We start from the raw sequence: 23,401 nt of genomic DNA, 5'->3' as shown, positions 1-23,401 counted from the left end.
CAGACTAATTGCATTGCCCCCCCCCCCCCGCGCTGCTGCTACTCTCTGTTATTATGTATGCATAGTCACTTTAATACCTCTACCTACATGTACATATTACCTCGACACCGGTGCCCCCACACATTCACACATTTGACTCTGTACCTGTACCCCCTGTATATAGCCTCCACGTTGACTCTGTACCAGTACCCCCTGTATATAGCCTCCACATTTACTCTGTACCGGTACCCCCTGTATATAGACCCGCTATTGTTATTTACTGAAGCTCTTTAATCATTTATTATTCTAATCTCTTACTTTTTTGTAGGTATTTTCTTAAAACTGCATTGTTGGTTAAGTGCTTGTAAGTAAGCATGTGACAAATACAATTTGATTTGAAGTAGAACAAATGCCGGAATGACGCAGTGTGCCTTTAAGTTAGTAGTGTGATTTGAATTAGTTGAGTGTCTGTGATAGTTGACTGAGGTTAAGAACACTTGGTGCTTATTATTCAAGGGGAACGTAGGCCTAGGCTAGCCCTTTTTACATTTCAGTTGACAGTTTCATAGATTTATATGTGGGGTATCCTTATGGGAAAAATGGATGGGATAACGTTTAGCTCCCAGTTCAGACAGGTTTTAAAAAAAATAAAATAATTGATTTTGCTTCATTTGCTTAATGTTTTCTTTTCTGAATCTGTGTCTTTTGTCTTCTGTAGAGCTTTCCACCAGGAACACTTGGAAGATTCTCAATACGAAGTGCTCAGTCACTGAAGTGCCTGCCCTGCACCACTCATTCCTAGACCGTACCAGTGTAAATCAAAACCCTACTTTGGTTCAGCACTTACCTGCAAGTCTCGGGTCTTTACAAAGAGCATGTTACCAATGCCGTTTCTCTGCTCCATTGTCTGGTTGCACCGGGGGATCAAGCTAAAGAAAGTGCTTTATTTCTCAAACACAGGCCAGGTCTGAGTTTCAACCATTCACACCGACACTCAAGAGTTCAGTCATGCTTCTTAGATTTAGTTGAAAATTCCTGAATAGTGTTGCCATCACAATTAGCATCCTCAACACTCTGGCACTTCACTGCCCTGGTCAGTGTGTATCATAGTTGGACATCTTTGCACATGGCTGTAGAGGGCTTCCAATTCATAGCGCTTTATGTCTATAACAAAGACTGGGAGGAGGACCTTGACCTCCAGTCAGGGGACATACTGACCGTCAGCAAGACGTCACTGACATCCCTTGGGCTCAAGGATGGGGACGAGGAGCACCCGGATCGCCTGGGATGGATGGTGGGAGTCAACAAGCGCACCAAGCAGAGGGGAGACTTCCCTGGGACATATGTCCAGTATGTGGGGCCTGTGAAGATGTATGTGGCGCCCAACCAGCCTCTGCAGCAGAGACCCCTCCCAGCAGCCCCCAGGCCTCAGCCTCCCCCAGCACAGCAAGGTAGGACACAGTGCCTTCAGAAAGTATTCATACCCCTTGACTTATTCCTCAATTTGTTGTTACAGCCTGAATTCAAAATTGGTGAGGAAACATTTTATTTAATCAATCTACACACAATACCCCATAATGACAAAGTGAAAACATGTTTTTAGGCATTTTTGCTAATTTATTGAAAGTGAAGTACAGAAATATCTAATTTTACTATTCACACCCCTGAGTCAATTCTTTGTAGAAGCACCTTTGGCAGAGATTACAGCTGTGAGTCTTTCTGGGTAAGTCTCTTAAAACTTCTTAAGGCTAGGGGTTCCGCTAGACAACATCCGCTGAAATGGCAGAGCGTGAAATTCAAAAATATTTTTAGAAATATTTAGCTTTCATACATTCACAAGTGCAATACACCAAATTAAAGCTTAACTTCTTGTTAATCTAGCCATGGTGTCCGATTTCAAAAAGGCTTTACAGCGAAAGCACACCATTCGTTTATGTTAGGTCAGCGCCTAAAACATACAGCCATTTTCCAGCCAAAGAGAGGAGTCACAAAAAGCAGAAATAGAGATCAAATGAATCACTAACCTTTGATGATCTTCATCAGATGGCACTCATAGGACTTCATGTTACACAATACATGTATGTTTTGTTCGATAAAGTTCATATTTATATCCAAAAATCTGTTTACTGAACATAACGCGCCAATGTAATGTTGTGCCTCGAAAACATCCGGCGAATTTGCAGAGAGCCACATCAATTTACAGAAATACTCATCATATACTTTGATAAAAGATACAAGTGATATGCATAGAATTAAAGATATACTTCTCATTAATGCAACCGCTGTGTCAGATTTCAAAAAAGATTTACGGAAAAAGCACACCATGCAAGTATGAGTATAGCGCTAAGCCACAAAAACAAGCCATACAGATACCCGCCATGTTGTGGAGTCAGTAAAAGTCAGAAATAGCGTTATAAATATTAACTTACCTTTGATGATCTTCATCAGAATGCACTTCCAGGAATCCCAGTTCCACAATAAATGTTTGTTTTGTTCGATAAAGTTCATCTTTATGTCCAAATACCTCCTTTTTGTTAGCGCGTTTAGTTCACCAATCGAAATTCACAAGGCGCGGGCAAGTCCAGACGAAAGTCTAGAACGAAAAGTCAAAAAAGTTCTATTACAGTTCGTAGAAACATGTCAAACGATGTATAGAATCAATCTTTAGGATGTTTTTATCATAAATCTTGAATAATGTTTCAACCGAACAATTCCTTTGTCTTTAGAAATTAAAAGGAACAGAGCTCACTCTCACGGCCGCACGCCTGACTTAGCTCATGGCATTCTGCCAGACCCCTTAGTCAAACAGCTATTATTCGCTCCTGCTGAAAGGTGAATTCATCTCCCAGTGTCTGGTGGAAAGCAGACTGAACCAGGTTTTCGTCTAGGATTTTGCCTGTGCTTAGCTCCATATCCTGAAACTCTCCATCCTTAACGGTTACAGGCATACCCATAACATGATGCAGCCATCACTATACTTGAAAATATGGAGAATGGTACACAGTAATGTGTTGTATTGGATTTGCCCCGAACATAACACTTTGTATTCAGGACAAAAAAGTTTATTGGTTTGCCACATTTTTTGAAGTATTACTTTAGTGCCTTGTTGCAAACAGGATGCATGTCTTGGAATATTTTTATTCTGTACAAGCATTCTTCTTTTCACTCTGTCATTTAGGCTAGTATTGTGAAGTAACTACAATGTTGTTGATCCATCCTCAGTTTTCTCCTCACAGCCATTAAACTCTAACTGTTTTAAAATCACCATTGCCCTCATGGTGAAATCCCTCAGTGGTTTCCTTCCTTCTCTCCGGCAACCGAGTTAGGAAGGGTCTTTGTAGTGACTGGCTATATTGATACACCATCCAAAGTGTAATTAATAACTTCACTATGCTCAAATGTCAGCCCCCCCCATCTACCAATAGGTGCCCTTCTTTGCGAGGCATTGGAAAACCTCCCTGGTCTTTATGATTGAATCTGTGTTTGAAATTCACTGCTTGACTAAGAGACCTTACAATTATCTATATGTGTGGGGTATGGAGATGAGGTAGCCATTTAAAAAAATATATGTTAAACACTATTATTGCACACGGAGTGAGTCCATGCAATTTATGTGACTTGTTAAGCACATTTTACTGAACTTATTTAGGTTTTCCATAACAAAGTAGTTGAATAATTATTGACTCAAGACATTTCAGCTTGTCATTTTTTCTTAATTTGTAAACAAAATCAAAAAACAATTCCACATTGACATTATGGGGTATTTGTGTGTAGGTCAGTGACAAAAAAATCTAAATTGAATCAATTTTAAATTCAGGCTGTAACACAACAAAATGTGGAACAAGTCAAGGGGTGTGAATACTTTCTGAAGGCACTGTATACACCACAGACTCCCCACATTGGGGGTCGTGTTTAAATATGAACGCCCCAAGCAAGGTCATAGATTCATTCAACAGAAGTGTTCTGAAAATAGTGTTATGACAAAAAGTTTAATGATTAACTTCTGCATACAAGAATACAGTACGTAGGATTACAAGAGCAACAAACCCTGTCTACTTTTTCAACATTCTAGATTATCGCCCTTTTTTACTCTTAAAAAAAAAAAAGTGATGTCTGTTTATCTTTTATTTGTATTATTTACCCATAATTATTGTCTTCACACAGTATCAGCCCACCTTCCATTTCCCATTGTACTTCAGTTTTATGCCTGTTGCTCCCCTTCTGGAGGCAGTAAATTGTGTTGCTTGCTTTGGGAGCTCGGACAAAGCACCAGGTCAGTCTGGAAAGGGAGCAGGTAGGGGAGCTTTCTGCTGAAGCAGCACATTCCTCTGGAGGCACGTGACACTGCTTCAATATTTGCCTTCTATTCATTCTCTGTAGGGGGGCAGGTCAGCTCAGTTCCTCTCCAGGCCACAGGCCTGCTAGGAGAAATGGAAATGGTACCCACAGCTGCCCAAGCAATTCCAACCTGTTAGCCATGGACACGTTTCCCCATGTCCCCTCTCTTTGCTGCAGCCCTGCTACTCTTGCATCTTGCATACTTGCTTTCCTTTTTATGTCTCTAAAATGCCATGGGTTGTAGAGTAGTTTTTCCTTCTATTTAGTCATTACTGACAATTTGCTCTGAAGTGCATATGAAAAAAGTATTTGACACAATTTGATTGGGAGTTAAATCTAATTTATACCTAATGTATGTACACAACACAATTAGTTACGCAAAATGGCTTCCCTGCATAGTTGCATCGAGTTATACATTGCTGTACACGTCTGTGTATTTTTGCGATTTAGGCTTATCTACTCAGGACAGACCTAATTGTATTCCTGCATTGCATACGTACTTCAGGTATTTTAAATTTGGCTTTAGGCAAAAACACCTGTCATCAAACTAAGGATAGTTTGTGATATTGTAGGTGGATTGAGTGCAATATGAACTTGACATGCAATTTAGACCGTTTTTTAAAGCCCAGGCGAACTACCTTCGTCCTTGGAGAAAGACTCACCCATGCTGTATAATTTAGTTTCCAGACATGCTCTACATTCTCATTATTTTAATTGGTGAATGTTAAAGGCTTATTTTACTGGCGGGACCATTAGTTATATTTAGTCTGTCTGCAGGAGACACATACCATTAAGTGCAGCCAATGGACTAGTAAAGATACCCAGCCTTGGGACAGGGAGTGACGACGGACCGTTCTACGAATTGGGTTGAGCAGGCAGTGGTGTACGTGTAACAGTATAACTTTACGTCGTCCCCTCGCCCCGACACGGGCGCGAACCAGGGACCCTCTGCACACATCAACAACTGACACCCACGAAGCGTCGTTACCCATCGCTCCACAAAAGCCGCGGCCCTTGCAGAGCAAGGTGCAACACTACTTCTAGGTTTCAGAGCAAGTGACGTAACTGATTGAAACGCTAGTAGCGCGTACCCGCTAACTAGCTAGCCATTTCACATCCGTTACACTCACCCCCCTTTCAACCTCCTCCTTTTTCACATCCGTTACATACGGGAACACAGGAAGTGACACAGCCCAAAGCCTGGTGTCCAGGTTTCTTAATTTTCTCCACAATTCTTCCATCCAACTAAGCAGCTGGAGTAGAAGGAAACTGCTTAGAATGGCCACTGAGTCTAGCAGAGACTTTGAGAGTTCAATTGCTGAAATGTGATTATTTTAAAAATTTTGATTGCTCAACAACATCTCAGGAACTCTACAACAAAGCATTTAAGACTAAGGCAACTAAAAATAAAAACAGACATTTTCAAGGTGGTGTAGATGTAGGCCTACTGCTTCCCAGGGCATTTTCAAAGAAAGGCTTTGCCAAGATTTCCTAGGCAAGCAATGATTAGTTGGTTCTTTTCCCCAAAACACAGGATGACTTCAGGTCTACAGCTGCTTCTCCAAAAAAAACGGTATTATTTTTGCCTGGCTACCCATCTGCATCACTCTGGCCAAATGCCACGGCCAGTAACGTTTCTTCTCCATGAGTCTGGATTTGCTTTCTCCACGAGGACTTCTCGAATGTGAGCACATTAAAACTGTTCTGATTGGTCCCAGAAACCGATGGGTTGGGCCAGAGCCAGCCTACACGAATCATGGTATTTTGACGTCAGCACAAACGACTTCTAGGGTAGCAGGTTCAGACTGATGTATGGAACGATTGATAGAAAGCTACATTAAATTCAGAATGAGTCATCAGGCAAGTATTCGTTTGCACGAAACCCCAAAATCTGGGCAACTTTGTGTGTAGGCATGTATGTGAGTAGTGAGGAAAACAAATAGAGACATCATTGGCTTTGAGGCAGATGTACAGAATATGTATGTCACTACTATGGCTGTGGTGGTCACGAAATTTCGCCAGCCGTTGATTGTCAAGCAAATAACTGTCGGTCTCACGGTAATTGATTGTTAATTAACATAAACACATTTAGCATCTCCTGGCTTCCACACACAGCCTACAAGCCATATTATAATATTATAAGTATAATAAATCCATATAAAATAGCCTACACCTTCACAGTAAATTAATTCTTTATTTTAGATAGGTCTAAAGAAGCATGATATGAAGAAAATGTAGTCTATTTCAGAAGAAAATAATATCATACTCTGAGTTGTTCTTATGTTAGGTCTTGATGTGGCTATGCCATATGGCTGTTGGATACACTAGTGAATTTAGCACACAAGATTTGCTTAGAATTGTGGCATTATTTTATATTCGTTTATAGTATGAAGAATACAATTGAACAAAGCTGAATAAAATAAAGGATATTTTCTCCATGATTTGAGGGAGTGCGCACATACGTCTATTCTGTGTTGAGCGGTTAACAAATAAATAGGTATTCCTATATGCTTAATTTAGAGTTATTAATGTAACTTTAGTTGTTCTACAAATGTTGGGCTATATGTTTTGAATTTTAATACATTGTATGACTCTAATGATGATTTGAAAAAAGTCGCTTGAAAGGCATGAGCTCTGCTTTGTTTTTTTGCGCAGGCTGTACACACTTCAATAGTATGTACAGTCTCTCATTCACAATTTGACAAGCACTTGATAATGCCTCGAGTTTCACGGCAGCATCCCCTTTGTGGCCGTAATGCACCCTAAAAAAATCCTTGCCTTTTGCGGCCCGGAGTGCTGCGTTGTGCCCTGCTGCGCAATCCAAAGTGTCTGTCACTCACATGGCTCTCTGTCACGTGATCGGGTCTTTCTCACAGGCTACATACAAGTGAATACAGACACATCCGGGACACAACTGCATGCGTCCTTATCCAATTCCAAGGTGCATATTGAAGATATTGGAAGAACTGTCCACATTTACTTTTCATCAGCCAACAAGATGAGTAGGCCTAACGAACAGCAAAACCACTAGCCTATGTCAGTCTACTATCCCCCATAGTACAAAAGTCGACCTATTCTGTGCGATAAATAAATATTCCAAACATAGTCTGTGACAGTTGTGGGATGCGATAGATCCCAAGTGAATACAACCACTAGCATCAAAAAAACTTTTTTATGCAATGTAGCTGACGCAACAGATCAGAACGTTTAGCTTAAAATGTTGATAAACTATTAGGCTATTTCTTCACATTATAAGTGCAGCAATGCGCACATGGTAGTAGGCTATAAGCACAGATGTTCCATTAGCGGAAAACACCATTATCAAAAGTGACGGCAAATGCAATTATGCATGTAATGCTTTTATTATAAAGGTGCATTTTTATGGTGAAAATGATCTTCACCAAACTTGAAATTCAAACGCTGCTTATGTATGTCAGTTAGGCTCTACACCCCATTTTAAGAAGTTATTTAGCCACTTTAGTTGTGATACAAACCTTATTAAAACATATGGGCAAGGCTACATGAGGTGGCCGACTATGATTAGAAAAAAGGCATTGTTTCTTATGCTGAGCATCATTCACAAGTGATAATATATCATTGATAGACTAAAATTGTCACCCATCAGACTATTCTTGATTTAATCATATGTGTATATGTAATATATGTAACATTTGTTTTGATTTAGAATGGACCATTATCATGCACCTGTATCGTAACAGGGGCAGGGGGAAAAATACATGTCATCTATGCACTTAAATAGCGAATGGAGAACTGCTTTTCACCGTTGTTTATTTTCATGCCAGCCAGGTAGGCTATACTCCTGTTGTAAAGAGAAGCAATGTGCTAAATTATTAGGAAAGTTGAGAAATAAATATAGTAGGCCTAGCCTATAGAAAGCTGATGAGATCCTCTTTTTAATAGAGGCCATCACCCTGTTTTCTAACGCAATTGCATAGCCTATAGAAATGTTTAGCAACATGAGCTCATGAGCTCTCATGAAGTGTTTGCATTGATGTCAGAGTGATTAGAGGGACAATAGAGCCCTGAGTACCAGGCAGTTTGCAAGTTTGGTAGGCCTCTAATGGCCATCAGCAGCATCAGAGCTTGGAGAAGCCTAATTACTGTGACTAAATGGTCATGTGGAATTTGACTGCCTTCATGTGACCGCCGATGTGGCGGTAATACGGTCACCACAACAGCCCTAGTCATAGTCACTACTGAAGAAAACATTTTCTGTACAAAAAAACGTAGAAAACACGTTTTTACATCTAGGTCTATTGTTTCCTTCCGACAATGTGTTTAATAAGCTTGTGTCCATTCTGCCCTCTCACATGCAAATGTTGGGTTTAATTATGGCAGTATTTTGTGCAGTGGCCAATAGGCATATTTTCAGATGGTCAATGCAGTCGGTAGGGTAGGCCTACAACTTCTTGAGCTGTGTTTTTGATATTGTTCTGTGGAGGATTTATATTATTATTTGGCTTATGAGTCCTCAGCTCACTACTAATTCCTGAACTTTACACACACACACTTCTTGAAAGCCATTTCATATGTCGATAGTATTTTCAACATAACCTTATGTAGTCTAATGCACTGTTTGTAGTACAGGCAAATATGCTTTTTTATTGTATATTTATTTTGTTTTTGTATTGTACAGTTGCGACTTAGCAAGACTGACTCAAACATGCAATACTCAGCCACCGTACAGCAGCTAGGTTCCAGAGCATTTGGGAAAGGCGACCCTCGGAAGAGCGAAGGCTGCAGAGAAGCAGAGGGGGTGGGGCGGACGTTATACAAGAGGGAAATCGAGAGCCGGGCAGCAATTTTCCATGTTTAACGTGCAGCAGAGAGGGGGAATGTGCTGACATGGTACTTTCTGTGAACTCCAAAATGATCAGACATGGTTTAGGCTTGCGCTGCCAGGAGGCACGGGGTGCCAAGCTTATACAGTGGGCCTGAAAATGAGGCTCTGGCGCGCTGCCACTGGAGGTTATGCCTGTTCAGGTTTTTATTTTTATTAAAATCCTTCATTGTGCTACACTGAGACACTTGAAAAACCCTCCTCACGCAAAGGGCTGTGGTGAAACAGGGCCTTGCCGTGGAGGGGAGAGTGAAATTCCTGAAAGAAAATTAAACTGGGTATTTGTTGTGAAAAGATTAAAAGTTATTTAAGGGGCTGTTGTAATTTTGATTGAGCTTTGTTTGGTGTCTTTGATTGCTACAGATTTGCTGTAATAATTATTTTAAACAACATCAAGGCCTAATGGGTATCCTATCCTATTTGTTTTCCAGGGACATCAGCTCATGAGTTTGTCCAGCCTTTTCCACCCCCAGAAAATGCCCCCCCCACTTTGGTGAAGTTGGTAGAGGCCATTGAGAAAAAAGGTAAGATGGCTGTGTGATATCGGAACACGTTTGAATCTGATGTGTTTAGTACAAGTCATTTGACAAGAGAAGCAGCAGCATTGACCTGAAAATATGCCACATAGTACTTTCGATGTGGCATTAATGTATCAGTTATCCATACTTGCATGTAAACTAATGCTTTGGTAGAATATATTTTATGCATGACATGTACTGTATAGTGCCTTCAAAAGGAATTCAGACCCCTTGACTTTTTCCACATTTTGTTACGTTACAGCCTTATTCTAAAATTGATTAAGTTGTTTTTTTCCCTTCAACCATCTACACACAATACCCCATAATGACAAAGCAAATGCAGGTTTTTGGAAATGTTTGCTAATTTATCATTTAAAAAAACTGAAATATTACATTTATATAAGTATTCAGACCCTTTACTCAGTGCTATGTTGAAGCACCTTTGGCAGCGATTACAGCATCTGTTAGATTGGTTCAAGTCTGGGCTCTGGCTGGGCCACCCAAGAACATTCAGAGATTTGTCCCGAAGCCACTCCTGCTTTGTATTGGCTGTGTGCTTAGGGTCGTTGTCCTGTTGGAAGGTGTACCTTCACCCCAGTCTGAGGTCCTGAGCGCTCTGGAGCAGGTTTTCATCAAGGATCTTTCTGTACATTTCTCCGTTCGTCTTTGCCTTGATCCTGACTAGTCTGCCAGTCCCTGCCGCTGAAAAACATCAACGCAGCATGATGCTGCCACCACCATGCTTCACCATAGGGATGGTGCCAGGTTTCCTCCAAATGTGATGCTTGGCATTCAGGCCAAATAGTTAAATCTTGGTTTCATCAGACCAGAGAATCTTTAGGTGCCTTTTGGCAAACTCCAAGTGGGCTGTCATGTGCCTTTTTACTGAGGAGTGACTTCCGTCTGGCCACGCTACCATAAATGCCTGAATGGTAGAGTGCTGCAGCGATGGTTGTCATTCTGGAAGGTTCTCTCATCTCCACAGAGGAACTTTACAGCTCTGTCAGTGACCATCAGGTTCTTGGTCACCTCCCTGACCAAGGCCCTTCTCCCCCGATTGCTCATTTTGGCCGGGCGGCCAGCTCTAGGAAGAGTCTAGGTGGTTCCAAACTTCTTCCATTTAAGAATGATGGAGGCCACTGTGTTCTTGTGGACCTTCAAAGCTGCAGACATTTTTTGGTACCCATCCCCAGATCTGTGCCTCAACACAATGTTGTCTCGGAGCTCTATGGACAATACCTTCGACCTCATGGCTTTCTTGATTTTTGCTCTGACATGCAGTGTCAGCTATGGGACCTTTTATATAGACTGGTGTGTGCTTTTCCAAATCATGTCCAATCAATTGAATTTTTCACAGGTGGACTCCAATTAAGTTTTAGAAACAGCTCAAGGATGATTAATGAAAACAGGATGCACCTGAGCTCAATCTTGAATCTCATAGCAATGGGTATGAATACTTATTTCTGTTTTTTATATTTAATAAATTAGCAACATTTCACACAAAAAAATACAGTTTTCGCCTTGTCATTATGTGGTATTGTGTAGATTGCTGAGGATTTTTTTTATTTAATCAATTGTGGAATAAGGCTGGAAAGTAACAAAATGTGGAAAAAGTCAAGGGGTCTGAATACTTTGCGAAGGCACTGTATACATACATATATTTACAGTATTTAGCTCTGATCATGGTCCACTTAGATCCCCATGGTCGACAAACAGTGTCATTTAAAAGGTGGATCTGCTGCTAGAGGAGACACCCTGGCTTTGATAGGAACTTTCCTCATTTGGGCAAAAGTCTGTGCTTGTTTTTATCTCTTTACATATTTATTTTGGGATCCACCCCTGTAAACGTAATTTGCTTTTCATATAAGCACATTTTTTGTCCACGTTCACTGAGAGGACGCAGGAGTTGAGCAAATCGAATTGAGAAAAGGCCCTCTCCTCTCTCTGTCTGATCTTTGACCTTTCAGACTTAGCACTCCTGAAAGTGTCTCCTGGGCCTCCAGGTAGCATGTGGAAGGCCAGGTTAGTGTTGAAATGTTTCAGTTAGCGTCTCGGTCATGTATTTTCAGCTCTGGGAGCTGTATTTTGGATGTTTATACGTGTAACTAATTGATTCACTAATAGAGGCATGCCAGGAGAGAAAATACTATTTCAGAAGGGTGCGCTAACTGTGTGTGTGTGTGTCAATCTCTTGCAGGTTTGGAGTGCGAGACACTGTACAGGAAGTCTGGCTCCTTGGCTGCTGGCGGTCATAGACAGAGCCTGAATTTTGGTAAGACCCTCTGTTTCTCTCTTGCACATTATGCTTGTGCATGAATGCATTGTTCTTACATTCAACTCTTGCTGAGCTGTACAAGTTGATAGAGTCTGTTGCCATCGCCGGATAGTCATCCATTCCTGTAGGATAAAAAGGAATTTACTCCGAACCCTGTGACTTCAATGATTGTGGTGCTGTTCATTCTATAGCCTTGCCTATTGAGTTCAGTTAGGAAAATAACTCAGAGGGGTGATGACCATGCTGTCCTCGTGGTTCCTGTAGGATACACTACATGCTCTGTTTGTCTTTGCTCTATTTCAACAGTGGGCCATTAACACAGCCTTTGTTTGTGTAGAGAAATAGGCCAGTCTTTTCAAACGGATCAAAGAGACGGATGTATGCTGTGTCGTCGTCCCCCCGTCCCCCCCCCCCCCCAAAAGACAATCTTGCATATATTGCACTTCATCATTTCACTTCTCTGTGAGCCCCACTGTACTGAAGAGTGAGGACAGCCTCGGGAGTGTTATTTTCACTCCGTGACCGATTTTGCATTAATTGCAATATAATTGGCTCTACGAGTTCGTTCCGCTTGTTATTCTGTGCTAATCTATATACATGGCACTGTTTGTTTCGACTGGAGAAAGTGAACACTTGTCTGGAGAAAGTGAACACTTGGGTGTTCCAAGGATTCAAGTGACCTGGGACTTGCTCAGCAACATCCATGCCAAAACGAGTTTGAGTACGATCTCCCAAAGATTTGAGCAGACAGGACGATGTAGGCTAGATCAAGTGTCAACAGCATGTTCTGAGATGCACACCCCCACCCCGCACAAACACACCTTTCACATGCCACAGACAGACCGACCCAGATTCTCCCCATGCTCACACACACTCACACATGCCAGACACTCTCCCCACAGTCTATCTGCTCAGATCAAGAGCTGGACCGGGCCAGGCAGGCCTTTTCAGACAGCTGTTTGCTAGCTGAGGCGTGACGGAGCAGTAAGCAGCACCCAGCCAGTCTGGCCTGCCTGTCGCATCGGTGAAAGAGGAGGAGGTTGTTATTTTAGTCTCTCAGACACTGTCATAGGACTAGTCTGGACACTGTCTCCCAGACAGCACACTTAGCCGCACCAGAAACTCTGGCCACAAAGCACAACTCTTGGGACACCTTACCACAGAACAGGAGAACCAGCGATGTACACAAACAGACTCTGCAGTGTCTGAATTAGCGACCTAAAGTGTTCTTTTTACAGAGCTCTCTGAGCCTGAGATGGGCCAGTACGACGTCCAGGCGCTCTCAGAGGCCCTGATGGGATTCCTGCAGGACTTGCCCTCCCCCATCATCCCAGAGTCTGTCTATCCCAGCCTGAAGATTGCCCTGCAAGAGGAAGCAGGTAACGGCACCTTTAGCACTAACATGCTTCTTCATGTATCTCATTAAGAACTGATGCAACTGATGCAAGTGATTCCAGGAGCATATTCTACTAACAAAAACAACAACAACAAAAACGGCTATCATTGAAGCACACTATCAGGTGACTGTTGAAAGAATTGTGTATATTTTGGAATCGGCTTAGAAATACAAAGCAAAATGTGAATTTGGCATTAGATAGGAAAAAATGTTGTCGATTTACCATTGTGTCTCAAACCCAAGGCACTAAGATTGTCACTCAGTCTCCTTGCTGGTTCTTATTTCCCAGAGCTGTCCGTCGAGGAGACAGGCAAGCGTTTGCTGAAGGCGCTGGAGCCACCGGCCGTGCCCCTGCCAGGCCTGCTCACCCTGCAGTACATGCTCAGACACTTGGACCGAGTGGGCCAGAGCTCGGCCCACAATGGCCTGGACCCTCACACCCTCGCACTCCTCTTCAGCCCTCTGCTGCTCCCCGCTGGGTCAGTCTCACATTTAAAGAAATACCTATGTCGGTATGGGGGGGTTGTCCAGCCAATAGACACAGAAGGAAAGGGAGAGAGAAATACTGGCCAGCCAATAGACACGGAGAGAGAAATACTGGCCAGCCAACAGAGAGAGGGAGAGAGAAATACTGGCCAGCCAACAGAGAGAGAAAAAATACTGGCCAGCCAACAGACACGGAGAGAGGGAGAGAGAGATACTGGCCAGCCAACAGAGAGAGGGAGAGAGAGATACTGGCCAGCCAATAGACACACAGAGAGGGAAAGAGAGATACTGGCCAGCCAATAGACACACAGAGAGGGAGAGAGAGATACTGGCCAGCCAATAGACACGGAGAGAGGGAGAGAGAGATACTGGTCAGCCAATAGACACACAGAGAGGGAAAGAGAGATACTGGCCAGCCAATAGACACACAGAGAGGGAGAGAGAGATACTGGCCAGGCAACAGACACGGAGAGAGGTAGAGAGAAATACTGGCCAGCCAACAGTCACGGAGAGAGAGATACTGGCCAGCCAATAGACACGGAGAGAGGGAGAGAGTTACTGGCCAGCCAACAGAGAGAGGGAGAGAGATACTGGCCAGCCAATAGAGAGAGGGAGAGAAATACTGGCCAGCCAATAGACACGGAGAGAGGGAGAGAGTTACTGGCCAGCCAACAGAGAGAGGGAGAGAGATACTGGCCAGCCAATAGAGAGAGGGAGAGAAATACTGGCCAGCCAATAGAGAGAGAGATACTGGCCAGCCAACAGAGAGAGGGAGAGAAATACTGGCCAGCCAATAGAGAGAGGGAGAGAGAAATACTGGCCAGCCAATAGACACAGAGCGAGGGAGAGAGAGATACTGGCCAGCCAACAGAAAGAGGGAGAGAGAAATACTGGCCAGCCAATAGACACAGAGCGAGGGAGAGAGAGATACTGGCCAGCCAACAGAGAGAGGGAGAGAGAGATACTGGCCAGCCAATAGACATGGAGAGAGAGCGGGAGAGAGAGATACTGGCCAGCCAATAGACACGGAGAGAGAGAGATACTGGCCAGCCAACAGAGAGAGGGAGAGAGAAATACTGGACAGCCAATAGACACGGAGAGAGGGAGAGAGATACTGGCCAGCCAATAGAGAGAGGGAGAGAAATACTGGCCAGCCAATAGAGAGAGGGAGAGAAATACTGGCCAGCCAATAGAGAGAGGGAGAGAGAGATACTGGCCAGCCAACAGAGAGAGGGAGAGAAATACTGGCCAGCCAATAGAGAGAGGGAGAGAGAAATACTGGCCAGCCAATAGACACAGAGCGAGGGAGAGAGAGATACTGGCCAGCCAACAGAGAGAGGGAGAGAGAAATACTGGCCAGCCAATAGACACAGAGCGAGGGAGAGAGAGATGCTGGCCAGCCAATAGAGAGAGGGAGAGAAATACTGGCCAGCCAATAGAGAGAGGGAGAGAAATACTGGCCAGCCAATAGAGAGAGGGAGAGAGAGATACTGGCCAGCCAACAGAGAGAGGGAGAGAAATACTGGCCAGCCAATAGAGAGAGGGAGAGAGAAATACTGGCCAGCCAATAGACACAGAGCGAGGGAGAGAGAGATACTGGCCAGCCAATAGACACGGAGAGAGGGAGAGAGAGATACTGGCCAGCCAATAGACACGGAGAGAGGGAGAGAGAGATACTGGCCAGCCAATAGACACGGAGAGAGGGAGAGAGAGATACTGGCCAGCCAATAGACACGGAGAGAGGGAGAGAGAGATACTGGCCAGCCAACAGAGAGAGGGAGAGAGAGATACTGGCCAGCCAATAGACACAGAGAGGGAGAGAGAAACACTGGCCAGCCAATAGACACGGAGAGAGGGAGAGAGAGATACTGGCCAGCCAATAGACACACAGGGAGGGAGAGAGAGATACTGGCCAGCCAACAGAGAGAGGGAGAGAGAGATACTGGCCAGCCAATAGACACACAGGGAGGGAGAGAGAGATACTGGCCAGCCAACAGAGAGAGGGAGAGAGAGATACTGGCCAGCCAATAGACACACAGGGAGGGAGAGAGAGATACTGGCCAGCCAACAGAGAGAGATAGGAAGAAATGCATCAACATGACCAGCCTCTTGAGTTCATGCGGTTGTCAGTCTACAAAGTGTCTGGCTGTAGAAATGGTCTTCAGGTTGAGCCAGCTTGAGATAGAAGCCATAACACGTCTGTTTTCCTGGAAGGACACTATTCTCTGAAGTCAGCAGAATATACAGTACGTCCACTCAACACCTCTCCAACCAATGTCCCACGTTACTTACATCTCCCTACTGTACTGTTGTAAAATATGACTCCCCTCATCCCGTTGAACCACTCTTTCCACCGTACTCTGAATGACTGACGTAGGAGTGTATTGATTTTTGTCCAGGTCAGAAGAAGATTGTCAGGTTTCTGCCCAGGTGCTGGAGAGACTGCTGGTGGTGAGTGCCTGGGAGCTGGAAGAAATGCCACCAGGTAAACACAAATCAAATTTTATTTGTCACATGCGCTGAATACAACAGGTGAAATGCTTACTTACAAGCCCCTTAACAAACAATGCAGTTCAAACAACAGAGTTAAGAAAATATTTACTAAATAAACCAAAAGTTGTAAAAAAATTAGAGAAAAAAGTAACACAATAATGAGGCTATATACACAAGCTCACAACAATATATCACTCTCACTAAAAAACACCTCTATCTCCTGGTTCCATTTTGAATGGATGTCCCACTGTATTGTGACACCACCACCTATTGGCCCCTTTGACAGCCCTACCTCCCAAACCTTCCAAAACCAAAGCCATGGCATCCTCTGTGATCAATGGAGACGGCAGCAAGATGGCCGATGCAGAGTGGTACTGGGGAGACATTTCCAGGTACAATTTATCTGGCTATAGAATGAATCCAGTGTTAATGTACACACTTGGTTATTTACAGTTGAGACCACAATCTTCTGTTTCAAGAAGAAATGATTGTCACTTGTCACTCATCTTACTCACCCAGCTTTAGTGACGTAATCATGATATTTTTTCCAGAGAGGAGGTGAATGAGAAGATGAGAGACATGCCGGATGGGACTTTCTTGGTCCGAGACGCCTCAAGCAAGGTGCAAGGAGAATACACATTGACTCTCAGGTAAGGGTATTGATAATTTAGTCTGTCTAAAAGAGACTAGTTTGTCTCTCTTAAAATAATCTTCAAGTACTCCCTAGTCACTTGTTTCAAATGCAATGACGTTCCACCACTTTGGATAGCTTCCAGAGACTTTCACAGAACCTCTAACATTGCTCAACTGCTCTGGACTTTTCTAGAAAAGGAGGAAACAACAAGCTGATCAAGATCTTCCACCGAGGCGGCAAGTACGGCTTCTCTGAGCCGCTGACTTTTTCCTCTGTGGTGGAGCTCATCCTGCATTATCACCAGGAGTCGCTGGCCCAGTACAACCCCAAGCTGGACTCACGGCTACTGTACCCCATCTCCAAATATCAGCAGGTAGTGGAATGATTCTGTTAATGTTGGTTTGACTTCTGGGCCTTATGTCAATGGGGTTACTTGGTTTTTAAATAGATGATATAAGAGAAAAGGAATACAGCCTTCGAACAGCACCCTTATGCTTTCTGGAAGGCCTTACATTTCTTATGGCACATGCGTTAAGGAAAATCCCAAACCCATGGCATCCCCAAGAGGACTGCAATAGCTTGTCTGAAATGTTATCAAACCATTATGTTTAAGTGAGGAGAGTTTGCTTGCTGCCCCTCTATTTGAAATACATTGAGCCCACATTGAGTGTTCTATAGCTCAACATCTTGCTGTGGTTGTATCACAACAACCTCTCCCTCAATGTGAGCAAGACAAAGGAGCTGATCGTGGACTACAGGCCCGGACAGGCCCCCATTAACATCAAAGGGGCTGTAGTGGAGCAGGTCGAGAGTTTCAAGTTCCTTGGTGTCCACATCACCATCGATCTATCATGGTCCAAACACACCAAGACAGTTGTGAAGAGGGCACGACAAAGCCTATTCCCCCTCAGGAAACTAAAAAGATTTGGCATGGGTCCCCAGATCTCAAAAAGTTTGACAGCTGCACCATCGAGAGCATCCTGACGGTTGCATCACCGCCTGGTATGGCAACTGCTCGGCATCTGACCGTAAGGCACTACAGAGGGTAGTGTGTATGGCCCAGTACATCACTGAGGTCAAGCTTCCTGCCATCCAGGACCTATATAATAGGCGGTGTCAGAGGAAAGCCCATAAAATTGTCAAAGACTCCAGTCACCAAAGTCATAGACTGTTCTCTCTGTTACCGCATGGCAAGCGGTACAGGAACGCCAAGTCTAGGACCAAAAGGCTCCTTAACAGCTCCTACCATAAGCCATAAGACTGCTGAACAATTAATCAAATGGCCACCGGACTATTACATTGACCCCCTACATTGGTTTTGTACACTGCTGCTACACGCTGTTTATTATCTATGCATAGTGACTTCACCCCTATGTACATGTACAAATTACCTATAACCTGTACCCCCACACACTGACTCGGTACACCCTGAATATAGCCTCGTTATTGTGTTACTTTTTATTATTTTTTACTTTATTTGGTCAATATTTTCTCAACTCTTCTTGAACTGCACTGTTGGTTAAGGGCTTGTCAGTAAGTATTTCACGGTAAGGTCTACACTTCTTGTATCTGGCGCATGTGACAAATAGTTTGATTTGATTTGGTTAGTTAATGGTCTTTGTTATTTCCAGGACCAGGTGGTGAAAGAGGATAACGTGGAAGCAGTAGGAGAGCAACTGAAGGTGTACCATGAACAGTACCAGGAGAAGAGCCGGGAATATGACGTCTTGTATGAAGAGTACACTCGCACCTCTCAGGTAAATATTCAACACATCCATTTTCACTGTCCCATTTGGGTCTGGGTTCCATAGCACTTGAAATGAGCAAAACCTCGTCTGTTTTCCCTGTACTCCAGGAGTTACAGATGAAGCACACGGCCATCGAGGCCTTCACCGAGACCATTAATATCTTTGAGGAGCAGTGCGAGACCCAAGAGCGCTACAGCAAGGAGTACATTGACAAGTTCCACAGGGAGGGCAACAGCCAAGAGATTGAGAGGTATCTACATTGCCTGTTGTAGGATTTTCATGAAGCCTGTAGTGATCATGACTATGAAGTGGGGGACCTCCCAATCTTGTCGCTCCACCTTACAGAATCCAAAGTAATTCAGATAAGCTGAAGTCTCGTGTGACTGAGATCCATGACAGCAAGCGGAAGCTGGAGCAGGACCTGAAGGAGCAGGCGACGGACAACCGAGAGATCGACAAGAAGATGAACAGTCTGAAACCAGACCTCATGCAGCTGAGGAAGATCAGAGACCAGTACCTGGTGTAGGTTATACACACACACACACACACACACACACTTTACAATGCGAAACTGAAATGTTTAGGAACATGGGAACTAACCGTTAGCTTGTGTTAACGCCCCAGGTGGCTCAATCAGAAGGGCACCAGACAGAAGAAGATTAACGAGTGGCTTGGGATCAAGAACGACGTGGAAGAGTGAGTTAAACCAATGTGGCCGTCTGACAGTTGTGATGTATCACCATGTTTAATCATGTCTTATCGTGTATCATATTGACCCTGGTTTCATCCCCTCTTCTCCCTCCCAGCCTATATTCTCTGGTGGATGAGATGGATGACCTGCCGCACCATGACGAGCGCACCTGGTACGTGGGCGACATCAAGCGCGGCCAGGCCGAAGAGCTGCTAAAGGGCAAGGGTGACGGCACCTTCCTGATCCGAGACAGCCAGTCCCAGAAGGGCTCCTATGCCTGCTCTGTAGTGTGAGTCCCATTAACCTGTTCTGTAGTGTGAGTCCCATTAACCTGATCTGTAGTGTGAGTCCCATTAACCTGTTCTGTAGTGTGAGTCCCATTAACCTGATCTGTAGTGTGAGTCCCATTAACCTGTTCTGTAGTGTGAGTCCCATTAACCTGCTCTGTAGTGTGAGTCCCATTAACCTGTTCTGTAGTGTGAGTCCCATTAACCTGTTCTGTAGTGTGAGTCCCATTAACCTGATCTGTAGTGTGAGTCCCATTAACCTGTTCTGTAGTGTGAGTCCCATTAACCTGTTCTGTAGTGTGAGTCCCATTAACCTGTTCTGTAGTGTGAGTCCCATTAACCTGATCTGTAGTGTGAGTCCCATTAACCTGATCTGTAGTGTGAGTCCCATTAACCTGTTCTGTAGTGTGAGTCCCATTAACCTGATCTGTAGTGTGAGTCCCATTAACCTGTTCTGTAGTGTGAGTCCCATTAACCTGATCTGTAGTGTGAGTCCCATTAACCTGTTCTGTAGTGTGAGTCCCATTAACCTGATCTGCGGTCACATAATGATTTGGGTTGGAAATACGACTAGACTGTTGGGTGGGTTTAACCAGGTTTGTCAGATGTTTTCCGGACTCACCTGCCGAGATGATGCCTGAAAATCTCAAATGCATGGGAAATGTGGGGACCATCTGAAAACATGGTTGGCCAATCTTATCCGCAAAGGGCCGTTAAGCAGTAACACAACTGAGTCAGCTCATCCAAACCTATTGGACTGAGGAACATTTGGCATTGAGGCATATAGCAGGATCTTTAAAGTTGATGGTGTCTTGATGAGGTCTTAAAACATCTATCAAACTTTGATTTTGTGCTGAAATATCACTTTGACTGCTGTGTTTGGGCGTGGTGTCTAACCAAATGTTCTGTTGTTGACTTCACGTCTGTACATGCAGCGTGGACGGGGACGTCAAGCACTGTGTGATATTCAAGACCTCCACGGGCTACGGTTTCGCCGAGCCTTACAACCTGTACAGCTCCCTGAGAGAGCTGGTTCTCCACTACAGACACACCTCCCTGGTCCAGCACAACGACTCGCTGAATGTAACTCTGGCATGTCCTGTCCTAACCCAGCAGCAACCCAGATGAGACGCACCGTCACCCGGGCACGGCCCGGCACAGAGCAAAAACACACACAGAACTGAGACCACAAACCCTCACTTTTCCCAACAAAAAAGCAAACAGCTTTCTGAGCGTTGGGTTTGACAGGAGTGGAAGTGGCAGATATAATGACTGACTGGGTTTTGACTTTGAAGAGACCCTCCTGTAAATGTTATATTTTTGTTAAATCTTTTAGGATAAAAATATTTTGACTATTTTAAAGTAACTGCTGTAGATTCCATTTTCCCTTTTAATGGAGGGAATTATTTTTTAAATCGACTTGTTATGGGTGCCATTTTGGGGGTGTAGTAACTTTTTTCAACAATTAGAGGTGTAAGGGTTTGACATGGAGAACAAAAATACCTAACAGACTTTCTGTGTTTTGTTGCAAGTTCATATTAATACACATTTTCTCCCACAGCGCTATGGGACGCATACAAAGAAAGCATTCTCCTTTCTGTGTACTCATTGTTATGTACCCTATCACATAAAGACAAAAGAAGACAAAGACAAAATTCAGTACCAATGTGTTAAACAAAAAGATGAATTTGTCTTTTTCTGAAAGCTTAAAAAAAACAAATCTATGTAAGAGTTTAAAATAGTTTGAGGTTGATGATATTAGATGCGGGCATGGCCCCTGGTGTAGCTTGAGGACACTGCTGGAGTTGCAGTCCTTGATGGTGGAACACTTGGTGGTGAAAGTGGCTTCTCTTATAATCCTCGGTCTTCCATTCTCTCTCTGTAGATCAGAGTCAGTGTGGATGCCTTGCCCCAATCAGATGCCAAGTGTTTTGTACAGCACTGTGTATGAAACTAGAAATCTGAAATGGACCTTGCTATTGATTGCCTTGGCGCAGGGATGGGTAACTCCCTGGGACTACTGCCACTGACTGCTCAGAGTGCACACATCTGATTTCCCGGGTCAGGGCTCAGTGCACACATTTGGTTTCCCAGGTCTCAATCAGTAGCTGACTTAAAGGAATGATTGAAAGCCAGCAGACACTCTTGAGGACCGAAGTTGCCCACCCTTGCATTACTGTGTGTATGATGGCGGTGTTGGATTTGTGCATGGTGGAAATGGATTTCCGTTCATATTTTATAGTTGTGGATAGATGGTAGATCTTATGGTGGTTGTGTACCAGATATAAGAAGCATTGTCTTTTCACTACATATTGGGTATGCAGTATGCATCGCAGTATTCAGTCTCTCATTAAGGTATTAGTAGCCTAATTCCACAATTTACTTAATCGGACCTTACCTGCCACACTTCGTGAATGAGCTTCTTTCCCAGAAAACAAGTTGTACTTTAATGCTAACATATATACACCAGATATTCTAGGTAGACTTGAAACACTACTTTGACAAACTGATTAGTACTATGCAGCGAGTTTGACATACAACTTCACGAAGCATCATCAACATTGATTTTGATTCATGAGAAATCACTGAATGAGTGATAACCTTTACACTTGTCATGTATTAATCAGACATTGGTGCATTTTATTGCTCACTTTTAGGAGTGGTTAGATTGCCGATCATGTTGGGATTAGTGTAAATCAACCTTTTATAGCTGACAACAATGTTGATGTTAATCTGGTTAACCTGTTTCTTATGTTTATCTGGTAGTTAGGTGAAAAGTGTCTCCTTGGAGAGAGATGACAATAATAGTCTGTGGACTATTTACTGAACATAGCTTTCAGCCAGAGTCCTGCTCAGTTAGACTGTCCTTCAGGTCAACGGATCTTTGAAAACTGGGACAATCTAGTTTAGTTTTTTTGGCAAGAGAGGGTGCTGTATAAAAAAGAGAGTAAAAAATATGTTTCTGGTTTGTTTTCAAATTGCACACGGTGGCTCTGCATGCAGTGTAAGACTACGTAGGCCCTCCACTGACATGACCACAGCCAGGTTAAGACTAGCTGAAGATTGTACGCCAGATAATGTTAGTAACCAAAGAGTGTTGGTGTCCATTACTGAGTGCTACAGAAAAGACCCACACAAACCGCCGCCATAGATTTTTCAACTAACCTGTTCTTAGGGATTACTTAATTCTCGATTCCTTTTAAAAAGTATCTTCGTCTGTTGCAGTTGGTTCTACAAAAACCATCAATTCAGAAAGATATCAATGTTTAAGTGAGATATGCCTCGTAGATCTTTGTTTGTCACCTACTTATACGTGTGGCCGTAGAAGTAGAATCTACTAGTTCCTGCAATAATGCTGGGAAATGCTACATCTGCGGCAGCTAAGATGTCGAGGTACCTCCTCATGCCGTACAATACTTGGATGTAATATCTTTGAGGTTTTGCTGTTTTTTGTAGAACCACCTGCAACTGGAAACGGACATTTTTCAGATACTTTCGTTATTCTCGATTCTGTGAAAAAAGTATTGCCAATAACAGGTTAGTTATAAAAATCTATGGCGGCGGTTTGTATGGGGCTTTCCTCTAACGCCCAGTAATGGACACCAACATTCTTTGGTTATATCACATTCTCTGGCATACAATCTGTAGCTAGGTCTGTTCTCAGTGACATTGTTTCCCCTGGCCTTTTCTGTGGC

The 23,401-nt window shown here is 43.6% G+C and overlaps 1 protein-coding gene across 1 annotated transcript; it reads left to right on the top strand.

The window, feature by feature from the left end:
* Nucleotides 1–703: 703 nt before the first annotated feature.
* Nucleotides 704–22,789, top strand: LOC120053720 (phosphatidylinositol 3-kinase regulatory subunit gamma-like). The gene is made up of 15 exons (XM_039000926.1): nucleotides 704–1,430; nucleotides 9,610–9,702; nucleotides 11,894–11,968; nucleotides 13,210–13,350; nucleotides 13,657–13,846; nucleotides 16,253–16,338; nucleotides 16,633–16,738; nucleotides 16,898–16,996; nucleotides 17,173–17,353; nucleotides 18,612–18,737; nucleotides 18,836–18,978; nucleotides 19,074–19,250; nucleotides 19,353–19,424; nucleotides 19,535–19,708; nucleotides 20,642–22,789. Exons 1-15 carry the CDS (start codon nucleotides 1,106–1,108, stop codon nucleotides 20,832–20,834), a joined length of 2,181 nt encoding a protein of 726 aa, XP_038856854.1. The 5' UTR covers nucleotides 704–1,105; the 3' UTR covers nucleotides 20,835–22,789.
* Nucleotides 22,790–23,401: the final 612 nt, after the last annotated feature.

This window comes from Salvelinus namaycush, chromosome 9 (assembly GCF_016432855.1).
Source record: "Salvelinus namaycush isolate Seneca chromosome 9, SaNama_1.0, whole genome shotgun sequence".
NCBI classification, from domain to species: Eukaryota; Metazoa; Chordata; class Actinopteri; order Salmoniformes; family Salmonidae; genus Salvelinus; species Salvelinus namaycush.
The sequence above is the reverse complement of the archived record's forward strand: the minus strand, read 5'-3'. Positions and strand labels throughout refer to the sequence as shown.

Excerpts from the sequence above, each read along its gene's own strand:
- LOC120053720 (XM_039000926.1), top strand. The coding sequence starts at position 1,106 with ATGGCTGTAGAGGGCTTCCAATTCATAGCGCTTTATGTCTATAACAAA. Across the intron at positions 13,351-13,656 it reads TGCCCTGCAAGAGGAAGCAG|AGCTGTCCGTCGAGGAGACA; the intron begins GTAACGGCACCT and ends CTTATTTCCCAG. Across the intron at positions 18,738-18,835 it reads AGTACACTCGCACCTCTCAG|GAGTTACAGATGAAGCACAC; the intron begins GTAAATATTCAA and ends CCTGTACTCCAG.